Source organism: Ctenocephalides felis, unplaced genomic scaffold (assembly GCF_003426905.1).
Source record: "Ctenocephalides felis isolate EL2017-DRISC unplaced genomic scaffold, ASM342690v1 CF-g0.4_SCAFFOLD_01170, whole genome shotgun sequence".
Lineage (NCBI taxonomy): Eukaryota > Metazoa > Arthropoda > Insecta > Siphonaptera > Pulicidae > Ctenocephalides > Ctenocephalides felis.
The window spans coordinates 79,058,995-79,079,005 of record NW_020537324.1 but is presented as its reverse complement, the minus strand read 5'-3'; the positions used below and the strand labels follow the sequence as shown (position 1 = coordinate 79,079,005).

Sequence of the window (20,011 nt, the reverse complement as noted above, 5' to 3'; positions counted from 1 at the left end):
TTTATATTCACATTTAGGAGCCAATAGTAATGTTACGTTGGAGGTCTAGGAGGTAGTAATTGATCTTTCGACCTTCGAATAACAATTTTATCATAAAGGGGCGTCCATTAATCCTTAGAAAATTTGTAACCTGAATTAAAAAAAAATCCAGAATTTTTCATAAAAATTTCCCAAAGTTTAGGTACTAAATGTACATATAACTGTTTAGGGATGAAGGGGTAATTTTTTATAATAATTTTCCAACCAAGGGAGAGGAGGGTTGCGAAAAATCGCGTGATTAATGGACGTTCTCTAGGAGCCAGGGGTGGGGTTAATAAATAATAAAAATTCAAAATTTTTCATAAAAATTACAAAAATTTACCATTTTTTCTATGTGCCAAAATGCACGTAATGTTAGTTGGGAATGAAGGAGTAATTTTTTATAATAATTTTCCCTCCAAGGCGGAGGAGGGTCCAGAAATTTTTTAAAAATCGATCACGTGATCAATGGACGGGAGTTTGATAAAAAATCCCTCCCCATCACGTGGGGGAGGGAGGGGTATAGTGAGATAATTTTCGATTTTTTTAAAATTCAGGTGAAAAATAAATTCACATGACATTTTACTATACCCCTCCATCCCCCACGTAATATTTTGTGATTTTTTATCAAACCAAGGGGACGTACATTGATCACGTGATCCATTTTTAAAAATTTTCGGGACCCTCCTCCGCCTTGATTTTTTTTAAAAAAAAAATACTTTTTTATCCCCAACTACCGTTACTAGCATTTTTAGTACCTAGCAAAAATGTTAAATTTTTGTAATTTTTATGAAATTTTATGGTTCATCTGTTTGCATCAATCTTATTTATCGTGTCGAGATAATTAATGTATTTTAATTAATTTATATATATATATATATATATAGTATTATTTTCTAATTTCCCAGTATCAAATTTTTTTAAAAATAGACGTTTCAGTATTATCGATATCCCCAATACTCTTTTATCCCCAACTACAATTACTAGCATTTTTAGTACCTAGCAAAAATGTTAAATTTTTGTAATTTTTATGAAATTTTATGTTTCATCTGTTTGCATCAATCTTATTTATCGTGTCGACATAATTAATGTATTTTAATTAATTTATATATATATATATATATATATATATATATATTAGGTTGTCAAATATCTCCCTTCCGCTTTTTTGCTCTTGGTTTATAATACAAAAAGGCGGAAGGGAGATATTTGACAACCTTATATATATATATATATATATATATATATATATATATATATATATTAAAAGTATTATTTTCTAATTTCCCAGTATCAAATTTCTTTTAAAAACAGACGTTTCAGTATTATCGATATGTATTTAAATTAATATTTAAGAAGACATTTTTTCGGCAGCATACTTAACCAACAACAATACAAGGTTCTTGTAAATTCATTATGTAAATACATTTTGATATATAATTCATTACTTAAAATAATAACAATACAGACAACATCACATTCAATGCCAACAGTTGCTCATCTAAAAATAACAGTACTATAAAAAAGTCAATAAATAAAATTCCTATATTATGATTGGCAAATTTTTCGTAGACAGTTTGTTGTTGTATGATCCTGGTGATACATTGCTGAAGAGATCTGGTTAATCTAGGTGATTTATTGTGACCTGAATTCGAAAATGTAACATCTATTGATTTCTTTTCTGATTTTATTTCTTCATTCTGAAACTTTTATATGATTTTTCTTTTTTTCGTTTTTTTTCACATTTTTTTATGATTCTCTCAGAGCCGATACAGTTTTACTTTCATGTTCAGAGTATTTTAGAAGAAACTCATTGCGTACATTAAGATCATCTTCTAAGCGCTCCCATAATGGACTAAGGCTTTCACGCAATTCTAAAACAATATTTTTCGATCTTTCAAGTTTTTCCACATAATCAGTATCTGTAATTTCCATTTCCGAGTCGCTCAGATCAGCTTCAAAATCTAACGATGGCTTTATTTCAAGCTCATCGAATATCCTTATGAGATCTTTGCGTATCTTCTCCAACTCTGTTTGTCTGAATTTTTCCTGTTCCAACAAGTATTTTTTGGAAAACATCAATATATCGTGACTTGACGGTAATGTTGAACTTGTTGATAGTCGTTTTTGTTTGAATCCTAAATCTTTACATGAATTTATTTCTTTGTCCAACGTGTCAACAAGAAAAACATGTCGTTAATAACAGATTTTCTGCTATTGTATATCTTACTACAATTATAATCATATAACATATATTTGAGGATGTTCTATAGCTTCAAATGGCACGAAATCCTGTGTGAATTTTTCTGGCAAAGGCTCTGAAAGCAGTTTACAGGTTTCTATCACTTCATTACTTTTTCCAGTTCTTGTACATATACACCTTTAACTAATTTAGCTTCTTCAATAATATCACTAAAGAGGTCTGCAACAAGATCTATAAATTTTTCACATTTTATTGTTTCTTCCTTGTAACTATGCTGCTAGATACCTAATAAATACATAATACATAAATCATTTTAAACCTTGTAAGTTGGACCTGTTCGCTATGTACAAAATATCCATGTTAAGGGGGTTGTTCGGTTTTTTTTGTTACAAAAAATGCAAGGTATTTGTTTTTGTTTTTCACGAAATGTATTTATCATAGAAACATGCGGTTTTTTTTTAAACAAAAATTACAAGATCATAGAATATTAGGAAATTTTTTATTAATTTTTTTTCGCCGTCGTTTTTTAACCAGGGAGCGCCAAAGTGGGCATTGCAAAATCGATCTCTTTCGCGGTGCCACAAATAAATCCGTTGCGCATCGCCCGAAACAAAAAAAAGAAACTACGTTGAAGAAGAAGTTTGAATCCAGTCCCCCTACCAAAATGAAAAAGAAAAAAAGCAAGAAGGAAAAAAATGGCAGCTATTTTTTAAAAAAAGTGTTAAAAGCGGCATTTTTTTGTTCTTTGAGGAAGGGGGACTAGGTATTGCAGCGGTGAACAAATTAAAAAAAATGCAAGTCCATCCGACTTTTAGTTTTTTTAATTTGTGGCACCGCATTGAATAAAGTCATTTTGAGAAAAACGTATTTAAAGTTTTTAATATAATGTACTAAATACACCATTTAATTTAACCATGGTGTTCAAAGATGCTGACACATTAAAAAGGTCATGTGCATGAGGTATTATAATGAAAAAGAGAGCAGCTGGCATACAATAGCTCGCGGACCGATGAAAAAAACGGTTTCAGAGGATCATACTAAGAGATATATATATATCTATAACTTCGTCAAAAAAATAGATATTGAGATGATTTTTTTTTAAAATGATTCTAAGGTTTTTAGCTTTCATAATATCAAAAAACCGAACAACCCCCTTAATCGTATTTATTATTTTTGATCAATAGATTAATAACACTTAGTATTCCCATTAATTTATATTGTGCTTGTCTCGCCTAATCGTTCTCTCGATTGAACTAAATTTTAATTTTAAACTTATTTTAATAATATTGCTGATATATTAACAAACTATAAGAATTATAACAAATGCCAATATATGACATTCCACGATTAAATTAAAATCAGTCGATTAATAGAGAAAGTTTTAGATATTGTAAATATATTAGGACTTATTATTAGGCACTATAGTTTATAGATTGTATTTATCTATTATATAAATATAAGTATATACATATATTGAATAAGAGAAACCTTCGTTACTAAACGCTTTATAGATTCTGTTCAAAGAGAAAAATTATTACTTAGGGAATAACGTTATAAAGATAAATTTAAATAGATAGATAATTTTTTAGTTTTGAAGTTACGGAGGTTTCACTCATTGATTTTATATTTATTAACTTTTTTGTCGTAAAGCACCGGTTAAAAATGATTTTTATTTATATAGGTGCTTTATGAATAAATCGATTTTGTATTGTTTTAAAACTGTTTTGTATAAACTTTATGTATATGTATGTAAATTTATATATATATATACATATATATTTGTTGCGTCCTTTAACCAAATTCTATTCCATGTTTTTAGCATTTACAATCATAAAATTATATATCGGTAAGATATATATATATATATATATTATTGACAATGTGAGAAAAGTATTATAATTAGAGGCTGCTAATTGAAAATTAATATTAAACATATTGTAAATTATAAAACTGAATTAAAACGGAGATTAATAAAACTATTATTGATTAATATATATACACAATTTTTTATTGTGAATTATAATTTTATTTTTAACTTCCCGTAGGGTAGTTATAGTAATCCCAAAAAAAAAATCGAAAAAGAAAATGCATATCTTTACGTTTCAAAGGTTTCTGAACGAAAGAAAATTGATGGTGTGTATACGTATGTGTGGATACAAATTTTCTGTCCATGTTTTCGGGAGAACGGATCAACCGATTTGAATGATTCAAAAAACTTTCGATTTGTATTGTTAAGGAGACGTGCTGATTAGTTTTTGGCGAAGGCAGGTCTAGCCATTAAGGAGATACGGAGAAAAGACTGCGAAAAATGGTGTTTCAGTTTTTAAGAGAACGCAGCGTCCGATTTGTATGATTCAAAAAATATTTTGTTTGTATTGTTATGGTGAAGAACTGATTAAGTTTTTGGGAAGGCAGGTCTAGCGGTTTCGGAGATCCAATGAGAAAAGTGATAAAAAATGACATTTGACGGACAAAAATGATCATTAGGTATAATGATAATAGACATCGTATTATCAGATATTTTATAGAGATTTTAATAATAACAAATTTTGTTCACATTTCTATGAGTTTGTTAACCGCGACGCGGCGCTCACGCGCTTCGATATTCCGTTTCTACGCATCTAACGTATCGCGATTCTTTTGAAAAAAATTAAAAAATCCGAAAATATTTTGAAGTAGAAAAAAATCTAATCGTTCAAAAGGGTCAATTGTTTTCATAAATTTTAGAAATCCCAAAAATCGATTTTTTTCTGAGTTTTGAAAGAAAAAAGAATAATTTTTAAAAATTTTAATTTTTGGTACGGCAAGTTTCAGTAATTTGCCTTAAGGCACAATGCACCACTAGTTTATCTTTACGTTTCAAAGGTTTCTGAACAATTTGACATACCTTAGAAAAAGTGGATGTGTGTATGTGTGGATACAATTTTTTGTCTATATTTTCGGAGAAACTGATCAACCGATTTGAATTATTCAAAAAGCATAAGGCAGTTCCAGCGGTTTTGGAGCTCTAGGAAAAAAAAATAAAAATGTTGTTTTCAGCTATTTTCGAACAGTATAGATAAACCGATTTGAATGAGTATCAAATAATTAAAATTAAATAATCAAAAAAAAATTAAAATAACACCTGTATTTTCAAAAATTTCAAATTATTGCAAAAATTTCATAGTTTCCAAAACAATGTTCCAAAAACTTCAAAATTCTCAAAACAAATTAAATAATTTCTGCAAAATAATTATTTTTTTTTCTAAACTTTTAGAATTTTTACGGAAAGTTCCAGCAATCTGGCTTAAGGCACGATACCATACACCATTAGTTTGTGCAGAAAATCACTATAGAAAACTTATGTTTATTAATATTTATTTTTTTTATATTCTAATTAAATGTTTTTATATCTTTCACTTGTGAAGGGACTTTTTGCATATCTTCACGTTTCAGAGGTTTCTGAACATTTTAGCATACCTCAGAATAAATGGATGGATACAATTTTTCGTTCACGTTTTCGGACGCACGGATCAACCGATTTGAATGGTTGAAAAAACATTCGATCCCTATTGATAGGGATATGTGCTGATTAGTTTTTGGCAAAGGCAGGTCCAGCCGTTACGGAGATAAAGAGCAAAGAGTGCAGAAAATAGAAATCCGAGTTTTTGAGAGAACGGAGTATCCGATTTCAATTATCTAAAAAACATTCAATTTGTAATGATTGGGAGAATAGGTGATTAGTTTTTGGCAAAGGCAGGTCCAGCCATTTCGAAGATACAAAGCTAAATGTGAAAAAAATACCATTTTTGATAGAACTAAGCATCCGATTTGAATGATTCAAAAAACTTTCGAGAGAACAGAGTATTTTCATCAAATATTTATTCCAATAATAGTTTTTACAATGTTTTAATTTAACAATTTATTTTCGACTGATACAGAAGAGATTACAAAAAATATAATACAATATAAATTGTGAAAAATGTGGAGAATTAACAACTGTGGTGTATATTTATTTTGGTGTTGAAAAAATTATTCGCCGTAATAAAATTGTTGGAAACTGTTGCAAATATTGTGGAAGAAATCTGTTTGTATGATGAAGTAAATCAGAGACACGTAGAAGATGCCGGCCAAGGTGTTGTAAATTATTTCGTTTCTGAAAATATAAAAAAAAAATATTGTCACAACCGTCATGGCACGAGAGAAAGAAAAAGAAAAATAATAATATGTTCGAGTTTCATTACTACTATTTTTATTATTGGCTTTGTACTACTAGTACATTTGACCACTTAGAATCATTTTTATATTTTCTTATTTCTTTTATCTCACCTCTTGTACTGCTTAATATTTTCCTGAACATCGTCCTTCTCCTTGACGACATATCTGTTTATGCCGATAACAGCATTCATGTAATATTCGTACATGTCGAAGTGCTCCAGGGTGAACCAGAAGGCTTCCCTAAAAAGGTAAAAAAATTAATTTATTAATTTATTGTGATATAATTATATTTTGATTTTGGTTTTTCACTAACTTGTCGATCGGTTCCACTTTATAGGCCAGGTTCCAGAAGTTCTCGTTTTTGAAGTTCCAAGTGTTGAGGGCGAAGTGGCCCAGGGCGGTCATTACCAAGTAGATTTTGCGGTTTATTCGGGCCAATCTGGTAAGTGGAAATATATTATTATTGTAATTATTACTTCCAGAAGGATAAGTTTGTTTTCATAAAAAAATCCGATTTGATAGTATTATGTTCGACCTTCCAAGTTATTCTGAATCGAGTGGGGCCGAATTCGGAAAAAGTATTTATATGTGTGTGTGAGTAGATTTTTGACCTTTCGTCAACGATTTTTCGAAAACGGCTGGATCGATTTAAAAAATTTAAAAGCCATTCGATGTATCTCGGTGAGGACTAGCGTTCATCAGTTTTGCGCAACGATCAGCCAAGCCGTTTCTTTGTAAATAGCAGAAAAGTGAAAATTTTTTTGTCCATGTTTTTTTCCCAAATTCTGTGTCGATTTAAAAATTTCAAAAGCGCAAGAAATTGGTTGGAAATCGTGCTGATTAATTTTCTGGTGAATCGACCCGTCTGTTTCTTTGCAATATTTTTAGGACGACTTTTATGATTTTTTTGCGATAGATATGATGTTCTTATAGATCATATTAAAATGTTGCTAAGGTGATCATACGTGCCGGTTTGGCTGGGACAGTCCCGGATTTTCACCTTGTGTTTCGGGCTTTCCTAAAAGTAGTATTTGTCCCGGATTTCATTTTATAGCCCGAATTTTTAAAAAAAATATAAGATTAAACTGATTTTACGCACTTAAATAAAATTACAAATATCCATCAAATATTTGAAAATAATGTAAACAATGATGAGTATGCTTATATGAAGCAATAGGTAATGAATGGGAAAATTGTTGAATGCAAAATTCCAAAGTGTTAAAAAAGAATCTCGCATTGATAATTTCTGATTTCCATTTTCATTTTTACGAAAATTAGCAATTTTTTAACTTCCCGTAGGGCAAGTTATAGTAATCGCAAAAAAAAATCGAAAATGAAAATTTTTATATATCTTTACGTTTCAGAGGTTTCTGAATATTTTGGCATACCTTAGAAAAATGGATGTGTGTATATGTGTGTGTGTGCGCGTGTGTGTGTGTGTGGATACAACTTTTCGTCGACGATTTCGGGAACACCGATCAACCGATTTGAATAATTCAAAAAACATTCCATTCGTATTAATAAGGAGACGTGCTGATTAGTTTTTGACGAAGGCAGGTCTAGCCGTTCCAATGATACGGGGCAAAAAGTGCCATAAATGGTAACTCAGTTTTAAGAGAACGGAGCGTCCGATTTGAATAATTCAACATTTTAGTATTAACAAGATGAAGAACTGATCAAATCTTCATAAAGGCAGCTCTAGCGGTTTCGGAGATCTAGTAAGAAAAGTAAAAAAAGCCTTTTGACGGTCAAAAATGATCATTAGACATATGTACATAAAATTTTCAAGTACTCTATAGAGATTTCAACAATAAGTAATTTTGTTTACATTCCTAAGGGTTCCGTACCAATGTTTATTCGTTAGACGGCAACGCGACGCTTACGCGCTTCGATATTTCGTCTATATGCAGTTAAAGCAGTACGATTGCTTTGTAAAAAAGTTCAGAATTTCCAAAATATTTTAAAATAAATGATTTAATATGGTTCGAAATTCTATTAAAAGTTTCAAATCATTGATCAACTTTTATTGATTATTATTGATTATTTTGAATTACTCGAATTATTTTGAATTGCGGTACGGGAAGTTCCAGCAATTTGCCTTAAGACAGAATTCCACTTACAGCTAGTTTTCACTTACATTGGTCTACGTCCTGCGAGTCGGAGCAGCAGGTCCACAAATAATCCGGGAATCAGGTTGAACAAAATGAACTGTAAAGATAATTGAAATTGTTGTTATAGTGAATATTGGCTTAGGGATTGTTCAAGTATTACGTAAGCAGATTTTTACAATTATTTACCCCCCCCCACCCCCTTTGTTAGCAAAAGTAAGCAAAGCTCCTACCCCCTCCCCCCATGCTTACGTAAACATTTTGCAATTAATGTATACAAATTTTCGTCGACGATTTCGAGAACATGGATGAAGTGATTTGAATAATTCAAAGAACATTCGATTCGTATTGATAAGGAGACGTGCTGATTAGTTTTGACGAAGGCAGGTCTAGCCGTTCCAATGATACGGGGCAAAAAGTGCCAAAAACAGTAACTCAGTTTTTAAGAGAACGGTGAGTCCGATTGGAATAATCCAAAAAACATTATACTTGCATTAACAAGATGAAGAACTGATCAAATTTCCATGAAGGCAGGTGTAGCGGTTTCGGAGATCTAGTAACTAAAAGAAATGCCATCTGGCCGTCAAAAATAATCATTAGACATATGCACATCAAATTATAAGATATTTTATAGAGATTTTAACAATAAGTATATATTTGGTTTACATTCCTATGGGTTCCGTACCAATGTTTATTCATTAGACGGCGACGCGTTTCGATATTTCGTTTCGCAGTACGATTGCTTTGAAAAAAAGTTCAGAATTTCCATTTTATATAACTATATATTTTTATATTGCTATTTTTATATAACATGTAAATTCGATGTTTAGTATGGCTTTGCTGTAACAAAAATATTTAAGTTTTTTAAATAAAACCTTAAAAAACAATTCTCTGAAAGTTGTATCTCTTAATATTAACGTTTAGATAGAGCGCAATTCAATCAAAGTTTTGTATGGAAATAGCATGGAAAAATTTTCAAAAATTTTAAAAATGTTTTTTAGATGTAATTTAAAGAACAAATGAATGAATAAAACTCTTTCATTTGTCGCTAAGTTATACCTAAAACATTTTTTTTTAACTTTCAAATTTTTTTCCATGCTCTTTTCATACAAACTTTGATTGAATTGCAAACACTAAACGTTAATATTAAGAGCTAAAACTTTCAGAGAATTGTTTTTTATCTATTTGGAACCATTTGAGCCCCTGGGAGCAATGAAATTCGAAAATGACCATTTTAAGGACCACCCTAATATATATATATATATATATATATATATATATATATATATAAAATAAATGTGACAATTCACATTTATTTTTATTCATTAAACCAGTTGACAACGTAACGTCAACTTGACTTTTATAAGAACAAACTTAATATTACCAACTTTCAATGAAACAGTTATTTCAACTATGTTTCTTAACGTTGCCAACGTTGAATCGTTAAAAATAACTTTGACTTCAGTTTCATGTCAAATATTTTACATGTTGTCCGTTTCAGGACAGTTGTAAAAATTATTAAAAAAAAAAAAAACTATGACGTAATCATCATCTAGACCCCCCTGCCCCCATGTCACCCAAAATAAGCAAATCAATAACCCCCGCGCCCCCCTAAAGTGCTTACGTAATACTTCAACGGCCCCTTATCGTATAATGAATATACACAATAATAATTTAATTTGTTCAAATTTTATCTGATTGACGCGAAGCTTCTTGAACTCCAGAAATCCTCTGAAATTTCTCGGTTTTGCCAAAACTCTTGAAGCGATATTGAAAATACAAAAACCATTCACTACTTTGTAGCAACTTGTCCTTCTTACCTTTATCCTGAATTCGATCATACTCTCGACGGCTTCTGTCTTGGGGTGAAATATGGCATTAGGCAAAGGTCTCGCCTTGACAACCGCCAAACCGGCATCTATCATCTGGCGTTGGGTCACGAAAACCCTTTCTTGCACGGAGCAATTGTAGACGGGCAGTCGGAGTGACGTCTCTCTGGGATAATATAGTAATTGATACATGTATTATTGATAATTGATTTTGGGTTGGTTTTTGTGATCTATTTACGGTTGGACTGCTTTGCACCACAGTGCGACCAGCATCGCCTTGGTGATGACGTCCACGGGCATGTAGTCTAGGATGTTATCGTTTCTTGTATAGATAGTTCGGAGGATACCTTGGTAATAGAAAAAAGAGTGAAGTAAAACTTATTTTCTACTGTACAAGATGGAATTTGAGTTAAAAATTAATACATCATATAACGATTTTGAATAATGTTTATTAGTTATATTAGGTAACACTCGTGATGCACACATTTATTAGTGTCGTCAATCATTATACACATTTATATAATGATAAATTATAAATTATATATTTATGATTGCATTAAAAATATGTATAATATTTACAAACAATAATGTAATCAAAGTCGCACTTGAAATATGACATGATCGTTTTAAAATAATTGCTGATTAATAAATTCTATAATATTCATTCACACAGTGGATTATGTTAAACAACGCCTAAACAAATATTGTTTTTGCAAATTAACTCATCCTGTAAGAATTGTGTTTGAAGAACTTCATGTAATTAAAATTAACATACATTCATTGACAGCTTGTATTTTTTTTTTACTTTTTCGCTGGCGATATAATCCCATTCTTTGAACAGCTGTAATATCTGTCTCGCCTCTATTCACATACACGACGACTAATCACAATCGACCCGTATAGGAATGATCTGATCGAAAGTGAATGACGAACAGTTCGGGCATAACGTACTTTCGTTGCATTTGTACGGATTTACACCCTGTCGCGCCTAAAGAAGTTTTACTTCAAAAACTGTTATTGTTTTAATACCATTGGGTGTAAACACAGAACAAATGTGCTTTACTTTTGTTTTGCTTTTTTTCTCACTCGGCTTTGATAAAACTTATTTGGTGTAATTGTTTATTGTATCTCGTACAAGTTCAAATATTAGTTTAAGAAATTTGTCTCATGATAAATTTTAAACAATATTGTCTAGCACTATAAGTCTCTATAGTAACTTCGTATTCTTCTAAAATTATATCAGAAATGAAACTAGTGGTGTATGGCATTGTGCCTTAAGGCAAATTGCTGGAACTTCCCGTACCGTAATGAAATATTCGAGAGATTTTAAACGTTTTCAAATATATTATTACAAATACTGTAACTTTCATTATTTTTGCTATCTTGTTATATCTGAGCAAATCAAATGTAAATCATGAATCAATTTATCTCCAGAACATTAATCGTCAATTGTCATTTCATTTCGAAATTAATTTAAAAAAAAAAAAATAGTTGCTGATTTACACAAAATTGAGAAAGTGATCCCGTATAGTCACAGTCTAAACGCATTTGCAAATAATTCTGTGCGACATTTTTACTTATACTGTGCTTAGCTTGGCGGCATTTTCACATTTTTCAATAGTTTTCACAAAATTGGAAAAGTGCTCCCGTACATAAACAGTCTAAACGCACTTGGGTAATCATTTGTACCAGAGTGGCGCTTAGACTGTGCTTAGCCTGGGTAATTTTTTGAATTTTTAATCCAAAATAACAAAAATATTTTATGGAAAATAAAAAAAGATGTAATAATTTTTTATCTTCAAAAGCAATTGTTTTGTCAATACGAAAAGAAAGTTTTTTAGATCATTCAAATCGGACGCTTAGCTACTTAAAAACTGCCATTTTTTGCACATTTAGCTCTGTATCTTCGAAATGGTGGAACCTGCCTTTTCCAAAAACTAATCAGCACATCTGCCCATCAATAGGAATCGAATGTTTTTTAAACAGTTTAAATTGGTTGATCTGTGCGCCCGAAAACGTGGACGAAAAAATGCGGACATACAAAACACACACACATCTATTTAGTTTCTGAGGTACGCCCCTTAAAAATGTTCAGAAACCTTGAAAACGTCGAGAAATGCAAAAAATTTCGTTTTCGATTTTCGGCCTATTACTATAACTACCCTACGGGAAGTTAATTAAAGAAAACAAGTATTACCTTTTCCGACTCCTAAACAAATTCCAATAGGCCCATTGTAGTTGTCGTTCCAGCCTGGTATCGGATCTTTCCACGTGGAAATCACTTGAAACGAAACAAAATTTGAACAACTTAGCATTTTTTACAATTTTGTATTCAATTTTACCTATTCCTGGTCTGAACAAAACCAGAGGCAACCTGTGACTATAATCATCCACAACGTTTTCTGCCAAATGCTTCGTCAGCAAGTACGTATTATGCAAATCCCCAATGTACCTAAAACAAAATTCAGTAAACTTTTGTCAACATTAGGATTTATACAAAAACCGACATTTCAGAAAACCGGTTTTCGAATTTTAATTTTACTAAAAAACCGGTTTTAACCGGTTTTCGAATTTTATATAGAAAATAAATTTTTGCTCGAATATTCTGTAATTTATCCGCAAAAGTGTAATTTAGAGCAGTATTTGACTGAGTTTATTTATTGTTCAATTTTATAGATAGTAAACAAAATTATTTTAATTTTAATTAGTAGAACTAAAGAATAATAGTTTATCTTGATTAAATATCTTTGAAAATAATTATTCGTTGTTCATGCATCATTTGCACATATAAGAATGAAAATATTTTTATGATAGTGAAAGGAAAGTTTTCGAATAAATAAAATTTATACATTAATGAATAACAAAAATTCATTAAATTAAAAATAAAAAAACATATTTACATACATGTTATATTAGATAAATATTAGATACATACTTGTTAATATCAATTTTAGTTCTAAAAACAATTAAGCTAAACTCGAGTATTGTCTGTTCCGAGCAATTGTAATTAATTAATTTTAAACATTTTAATTGTTTTTTTGTTTAATAAAATATTATATCAAGAAACTGAGAACATCTATCGAATTGCTACTTAGACGTGTCCTTTGTTTACTCACAAAAATTCTTGAAATAGAAAATACTCTCATACTTGCGACCAAATCATGCTTAATTGTTTTTAATGTCTGATATAATAATTCTAAGCTTTTTGTTTTTTTATTTGTGACTTCTAGGGTTTAAAACTCTTTTTTTATCAGTTTGAGTAGATGAAGTTATTTCTTCAAGAAGTCGCACTGATTTAAATTAAAATATACGAGGTGTGTTCAAAAAGTACCCGGAATTACTAATAATTAAATTTCGCGGGTCTGGAGTGTCTGATTGTCAAAATTTTTTTTTTATTGTGTTGGTATATACATGCCCCTAAAGTATGATGAAATTTTCAGCTATATTCACTGTTTACTTTGTCTGTGGTTGTCGCTAAAGGTTCGACGTGTTTTTCTGAGCTCGGCGATTTTTACAATGGAAGAATTGAAAAGTCAAAGAATTTGTATTTGTACCAGATATGGCTCCGTGTGACTTTTTCCTATTCCCAAAGTTGAAGAGACCCATGAAAGGACGGCGGTTTTCCTCGATTGAAGAAAATCGCCGAGAGTGCTCAAGGACATATCAAAAAGTGAATATCAAGGGTGCTTCGAAAATTGGAAAAAACGCTGGCATAAGTGCATTATATCTGGGGGGGAATACTTTGAAGGGGACCACATTAATGTAGACGAATAAATAAATTTTTTTTTTGAAAAAACGAAAATTCCGGGTACTTTTTGAACAGACCTCGTACTCTGGTATAAAAATCTAAATTAATACGAGTATATACAAAATCTTTTCTGGGAGCCATTGCGTACTGATAAGATATAAAATGCTACTGAACCGATATGATTTCAAGAATCAAAACGCTTTCATCTATCTTTTATATTTGGCTATGTTTGTCATTTTCCATATATACAGTGAAAACCGACTTTTTTCACTAAAAACCGGTTTTCGAATTCTATAATTTTCGTCAAAAAATCGGTTTTTGAAAACCGACAAAGTCTAGTCAAAATATCCAACTATCTTTTACCCACTTGTTGGTCAAGATATCCAATTTATATTCATCCTGGTACTGTTCCGCCAATCTGATGGCCTCTTTCCAATCTCCATGGTCCCTGTAAACTTTTTCTTCGATGACATCTTTGTCGGTGTTGCAATATGTGGTTGACACATGGACACCAACCACCAAATTGGGCATCTGCAACATCAGTTCCATCATTTCTCGAGTTCCTCGAGTGTTCATGAGGATTGCTTTTTTCAAAGGATCGTCGAACCTAAAGGATAAATGAAATTTATAAAAAAGATAAATGATTAATCTATAAATATATTAAATATAAGATTAGGTACAATGTTTTTTTATTACCTTACACTGGCGGCGGCGTGGAAGACGACGTGGGAAGTTAGTACTAGTTTTTTGTCCTGGTCGTTGAGGCCGAGTTGGAGGGATGTGACGTCGCCGGTGACGGCGAAAACTTTCTCGAAGGCTGAAGGGGTTGTGTTTCTCACCACGTCGAATAACTGAGGGTAATATGTTTAATTTGAGTTTTAAAGTTGGACGTTACATAAACAAAAAAAGTATAAGAGTTTTTAGAAATTTATTTAAAGTCCATACGTTTCGACTAGCAGCTTAGCCTTCATTCAGTGGCAATCAATCTTATATATAAAAATGAATCGCAAAATGTATTGGTAAGCGCATAACTCAACAACGCCTGGACCAATTCGGCCAATTCTTTTTTTTTTTAAAATGTTTGTTGAAGTCCAAGAATGTTCCTTACGGCGAGAAAAAATCAAATAATAGCCGGGAAAACTTTAAAAACAGCCCTTTTCTTCTTCACATACAAACGTTTTCTAACTAAAACGTTGAATCAATTTGAGCTTTATTGCTATTATATAAACTTCATATCAAATTACAAGCACTCACTGTATACTCTTTCCAAACGATGATTCGGCTTTTGATAAATTTTTCTGAAGTTTGTTAAGGAAATTTTCTATGGTGTATGTGATTATAAAGTATTGAGATGTATGTGCAATATTCTATAAATAAATGGTAAAAAACGACATGTCATAGTTTGCATTGAAAACAAATGAAAACTATCATCTGCCAAAAATTTCTATTTACTTATGAACCTAGACAATATTGGGATATGTATAATAAATTTATGATTATGAATAAGAAAAATGAAATGTCTACATAATTATTACCAAAAAGCAGCTGAGATGTGCCAGAAATTAAAACAATATAAAATACAGTATATGTATGGCAGATTAAATGATACACATATGAACAGGATATGACAAATTAATTTACTGAAATATGAAATTAGGTATTAATTAGGGCCGGTCCTACCTTAAATGCGACGCATGCGAAAAATACGAGCGCACGCCTTAGGGGGCGCCAAGACAAGATTTGGATAATAAATTTTCAAAATAGTTTTTTCTTTCAATATATAATTTCTTTGCAACTTTTACTAATCTTTCCACAATATTTTTAAAATTCGTAAAAATTTCACTTTATAACAACAAATAGGAAAGCAAAGTTGAATACATACAATTCGGCCCTCACGATATCGATTAGGAGAAGTTTAAGATGCAATTTTGGATATCTTAAATAATAAAAAATTAAATTAATTTAATCCAGCATGAAGTATTAGTGTAATGTTATGGGTATGGTTATGTTATACCGTTTAAAAGACTACAATTTCCAATATAGTGTGGGCATTGAGAATCATCATTTTATTTAAAGCTGTTCTGCATTTAACATCGCTCATATTATAAATGTATTTGCATTTTGGCATAAAGAGTAATTTAAAAAACAATAATTATTATTTTTAAATAAATGGTAAATATTAGTATATTATATTAAAAAATTATAGACATGGGTACAGGACAACGTTTGTCGGGTCATCTAGTTTAACTATAAAAATTGAAACTAAATAAATAATATAATAAGAAAGAATAATATAGTAAGAAATTTTACAGAAAAACAATAATGATAATAATAATAATAATAAATATTTTTGTCACGTGTTTGTTAATTTGAGTTGTAGTCAATCATTTTTAACAGCAATCAGAACTTCACTCACTATGAGCTGTTGAGCTAACTAATTATTTTAGATGAGTAGTAATACAATGTAACAATTTTTATAAGAGATACTGGAGAGATTCCATCAATTGATGTATTTGCAATAAAACACGATTTGCCTTTATTTAGTTGTTTACTAGGGACGTGTATACTTTGGTATAATCTTGTTCAGGTATTTTATTACTCGCTAAAGTTTGTACTTAAGTAACTTGGTGTTAATTTAGTCGATTGTTCTTTTAGTTTATATATATATATATATATATATATATATATATATATAATATGACTATTTCCTTACCTTGTTTTCTAAAATTTCCTGAACCCTGTTTGCGGCCGTCTTTCCCCGTTTAGGCCGAATCAGCAGATAAATTGCCTCCAAGTCAGGGCAAGATCTAAGCAGCTTCTCGATTATACATTTTCCCATAAAACCTATGCAAATTTATATATTTTTAAATTAATTATTATAAAATATGAACTTACGATATTGTTTTTACCACTGTTTATTATTAGGTATGTTAAATTTTACAAACGTTTCGAGACTTGGTTTGTTTCATCATTAGTGAAATAATTTTATATTTAATCGTTAAAATGTTGATCGGATTGTTTGTGATATCATCGGATGCACGACTTATGACTTAGTAGTTCTAAATTTTCGAGATATTTCTAAATTTTAGATACAGGTCTTATTTCTAGAGACAGTTTTAAATTTTGGAGGTAGTTCTAAATTTTGAAGATGATTTTAAATTTAAGAGATGGTTTTAAATTTTAAAAAACTTCTAAATTTTTAGTTAGGTAGATTTAAATTTTTGAGAATAAGTTAGAATCATCTCTAAAATTTTGCAGTTTTAAGTTTTAGAGATAAGTTTAGAATTATCTCTAAAATTTTAGATTTCTAAATTAATTTCAAAGATAGTTCTGAATTTTGTGAATAATTCTAAATTTAGATGATTCTAAATTGTAGAGAAGATACTTAATTTTAGAGATAAAATTGAAATTTGGATGAAGTTCTAAATTTTAGACATGGTTTTAAATTTTAGAGATGGTTTTAAATTTTAAAGATAGATCTAATAGTTTTAAATTCTAGAGAATCATTTAGAATTATTTGTAAAATTTTCGAGTTCTAAGTTTTATAGATAAATTTAGAATTATCTCCAAAATTTTAGAGTTCTAAATTAATTTTAGAGATAGTTCTAAATTTTAAAGATAGTTTTAAATTTTAGACATGGTTCTACATCTTGGAAATAATTTTAAATTTTAGAGTTAGTGCTAAATTTTAGAGGTGATTCTATATTTTTTAGACTAATTCTAAATTTTAGAGATAAGTTTAGAACTAACTCTAAAATTTTAAAATTCTAAATTAATTTTAGAGATAGTTCTAGTTTTAAATATCAGAGATTGTTCTGAATTTTAGAAATGAATCTAAATATTGAAGATGATTCTACATTTTAGAGATAATTATATAATTGAAACATAGTTTGAAATTTCAGAGATAGTTCTAAATTTCAGAGATGGTTCTAAATTTTAATAGAGACTGTTAGAGATAGATTAGATTCTAAATATGGAGATAGATTAGAGATAATTCTAAAATTTAGACGTAGTACTAAATTTTAGAGATAGTTCTAAATTTTCAAGATAGTTTTAAATTTCGGGGATTGTTTTGAATTTTAAAAAACGTTCTAAATTTTAGAGATTAATTTAGAATTATCTCTAAATTTTTAGAGTTATGAGTTTTGGAAATAAGTTTAGAACTATCTCTAAAATTTTACAATTTTGAATTAATTTTAGCGATAGTTCTAAATTTGTTTTAGATATAGTTCTAAATTGTGGAGATAGTTCTAAGTTTCAGAGGCGGTTTTAAATGTTTTAGAGGTAATTCTAAGTTTTATAAATTAATTTAGAATCACCTAAAATTTTAGAATTCTGAGTTTTAGAACTATCTCTAAAGTTTTGGAGTTGTAAATCAATTTTCGAGGCAGTTCTAAATTTTTAGATATAGTTTTAAGTTTTAGATATGATTCTAAATTTTAAAGATGACTCTAAATTTCAGAGATGGTTCTATTAGTAGAGATAGTTCCAAATTTTTGTTAGAGATTGTTCTAAATTTTAGTTGAGTTAATTCTAAATTTTAGAGATGGTTTTAAATTTTAGAGATGGTTCTGAATTTTATATATATGTAGTTACAGATTTTAGGCATAGTTATATATTTAGGAGATAGTTCTGAATTATATAGATAGTTTTAAATTTTAGAGAAGGTTCTGAATTTTAGAAATAGTTCTAAATGTTTTAGAGGTAATTATAAATTCTAGAGATTAATTTAGAATCATCTTTAAAATATATATATATATATATATATATATATATATTAAGTTTTTGGACTTACCACTTCCTCCAGTAATAAAAATGGTTTTATCCACAAAAAACTGCGGTATATTTATAGCGTCCATCATCGATTATAAATATACTACTAAATATAACAATTAAACAATTAACAAATCTATTATTACTATTTATTAATACAAACTAAATATTTAAAAAAAAATATTAAAATTTTTCTCTATCCATTTATGTCCTCGCCATGGCGTTCGTCGCCCGACTGACTCCGTTCGCCCGAACGTTTAATTCGATTTATTTTTTTTCAAAAACAAAATATAAAAAATATTGATTGATTGTTTCAATAATTTATTCGCCAAATAAACGCTTATGACAATCAACTTTTTTCGGGAGCGCCCCGTCCGAGGTCACGATCTTTTCTTTATATTTAAGGGGGCATTGTCTGGATATGAAAATCGGTAAAATATTCATTCTGATTATATATGTATTTACTAGATGACCCGACAGACGTTGTCCTGTACCCATGTCTACATTTTTTTAATATCCTATACTAATATTTACCGTTTACCTAAAAATAATAATTATTGTTTTTTAAATTACTCTTCACGCCAAAATGCAAATAAATTTATAATATGAGCGATGTTAAATGTAGAACTGCCTTAAATAGAATGATGAGTCTCAATTCCCACACTATATTGGAAATTGAAGTCTTTTAAACGGTAAAACATAACCATAATCATAGCATAACACTGTTACTTTATGTTGAATTAAATTAATTTAATTTTATATCATTTAACTTATCCAAAATTGCATCTTAAACTTCTCCTAATCGATATCGTTAGGGCCGAATTGTATGTATTCATCTTTACTTTCCCATTTGTTGTTATAAAGTGAAATTTTTACGAATTTTAAAAATATTGTGGAAAGATTAGTAAAAGATGCGAAGAAATTATATACTGAAAAAAAAACTCTATTGAAAATTTAATATCCGAATCTTGTGTTGGCGCCCCCTAAGGCGTGCGCTCGCATTTTTCGCATGCATCGCATTAAAGGTAGGACCGGCCCTGATTAATACTTAATTTCATATTTTAAGTGAATTAATTTGTCATATCCTGTTCTTATGTGTATCATTCAATCTGCCATACAGATACTGTATCTTATA

General features: G+C 29.7%; 1 protein-coding gene across 1 annotated transcript; it reads right to left on the bottom strand.

Annotated features, from left to right (window-relative positions):
- Positions 1-1,767: 1,767 nt before the first annotated feature.
- Positions 1,768-18,962, bottom strand: LOC113367712 (fatty acyl-CoA reductase 1-like). Its single transcript, XM_026609293.1, has 13 exons — positions 18,899-18,962; positions 16,817-16,947; positions 14,800-14,954; positions 14,471-14,710; positions 12,698-12,807; positions 12,553-12,636; positions 10,594-10,702; positions 10,347-10,521; positions 8,556-8,626; positions 6,732-6,857; positions 6,530-6,658; positions 2,373-2,490; positions 1,768-2,067 (listed from the first exon to the last, which is right to left on the bottom strand). The coding sequence occupies exons 1-13, from the start codon at positions 18,960-18,962 to the stop codon at positions 1,768-1,770; spliced, it is 1,812 nt and encodes a 603-aa protein (XP_026465078.1).
- Positions 18,963-20,011: the final 1,049 nt, after the last annotated feature.

What these genes read in the sequence shown, in the direction of transcription:
- LOC113367712 (XM_026609293.1), bottom strand. Translation starts at nt 18,962, where the DNA reads ATGGACGCTATAAATATACCGCAGTTTTTTGTGGATAAAACCATTTTT. An exon ending in TTGGATATCTTGACCAACAA is followed by an intron (nt 12,808 to 14,470) that starts GTGGGTAAAAGA and finishes ATTTTGTTTTAG; the next exon opens with GTACATTGGGGATTTGCATA. An exon ending in TGATCGAATTCAGGATAAAG is followed by an intron (nt 8,627 to 10,346) that starts GTAAGAAGGACA and finishes TTATCTTTACAG; the next exon opens with TTCATTTTGTTCAACCTGAT.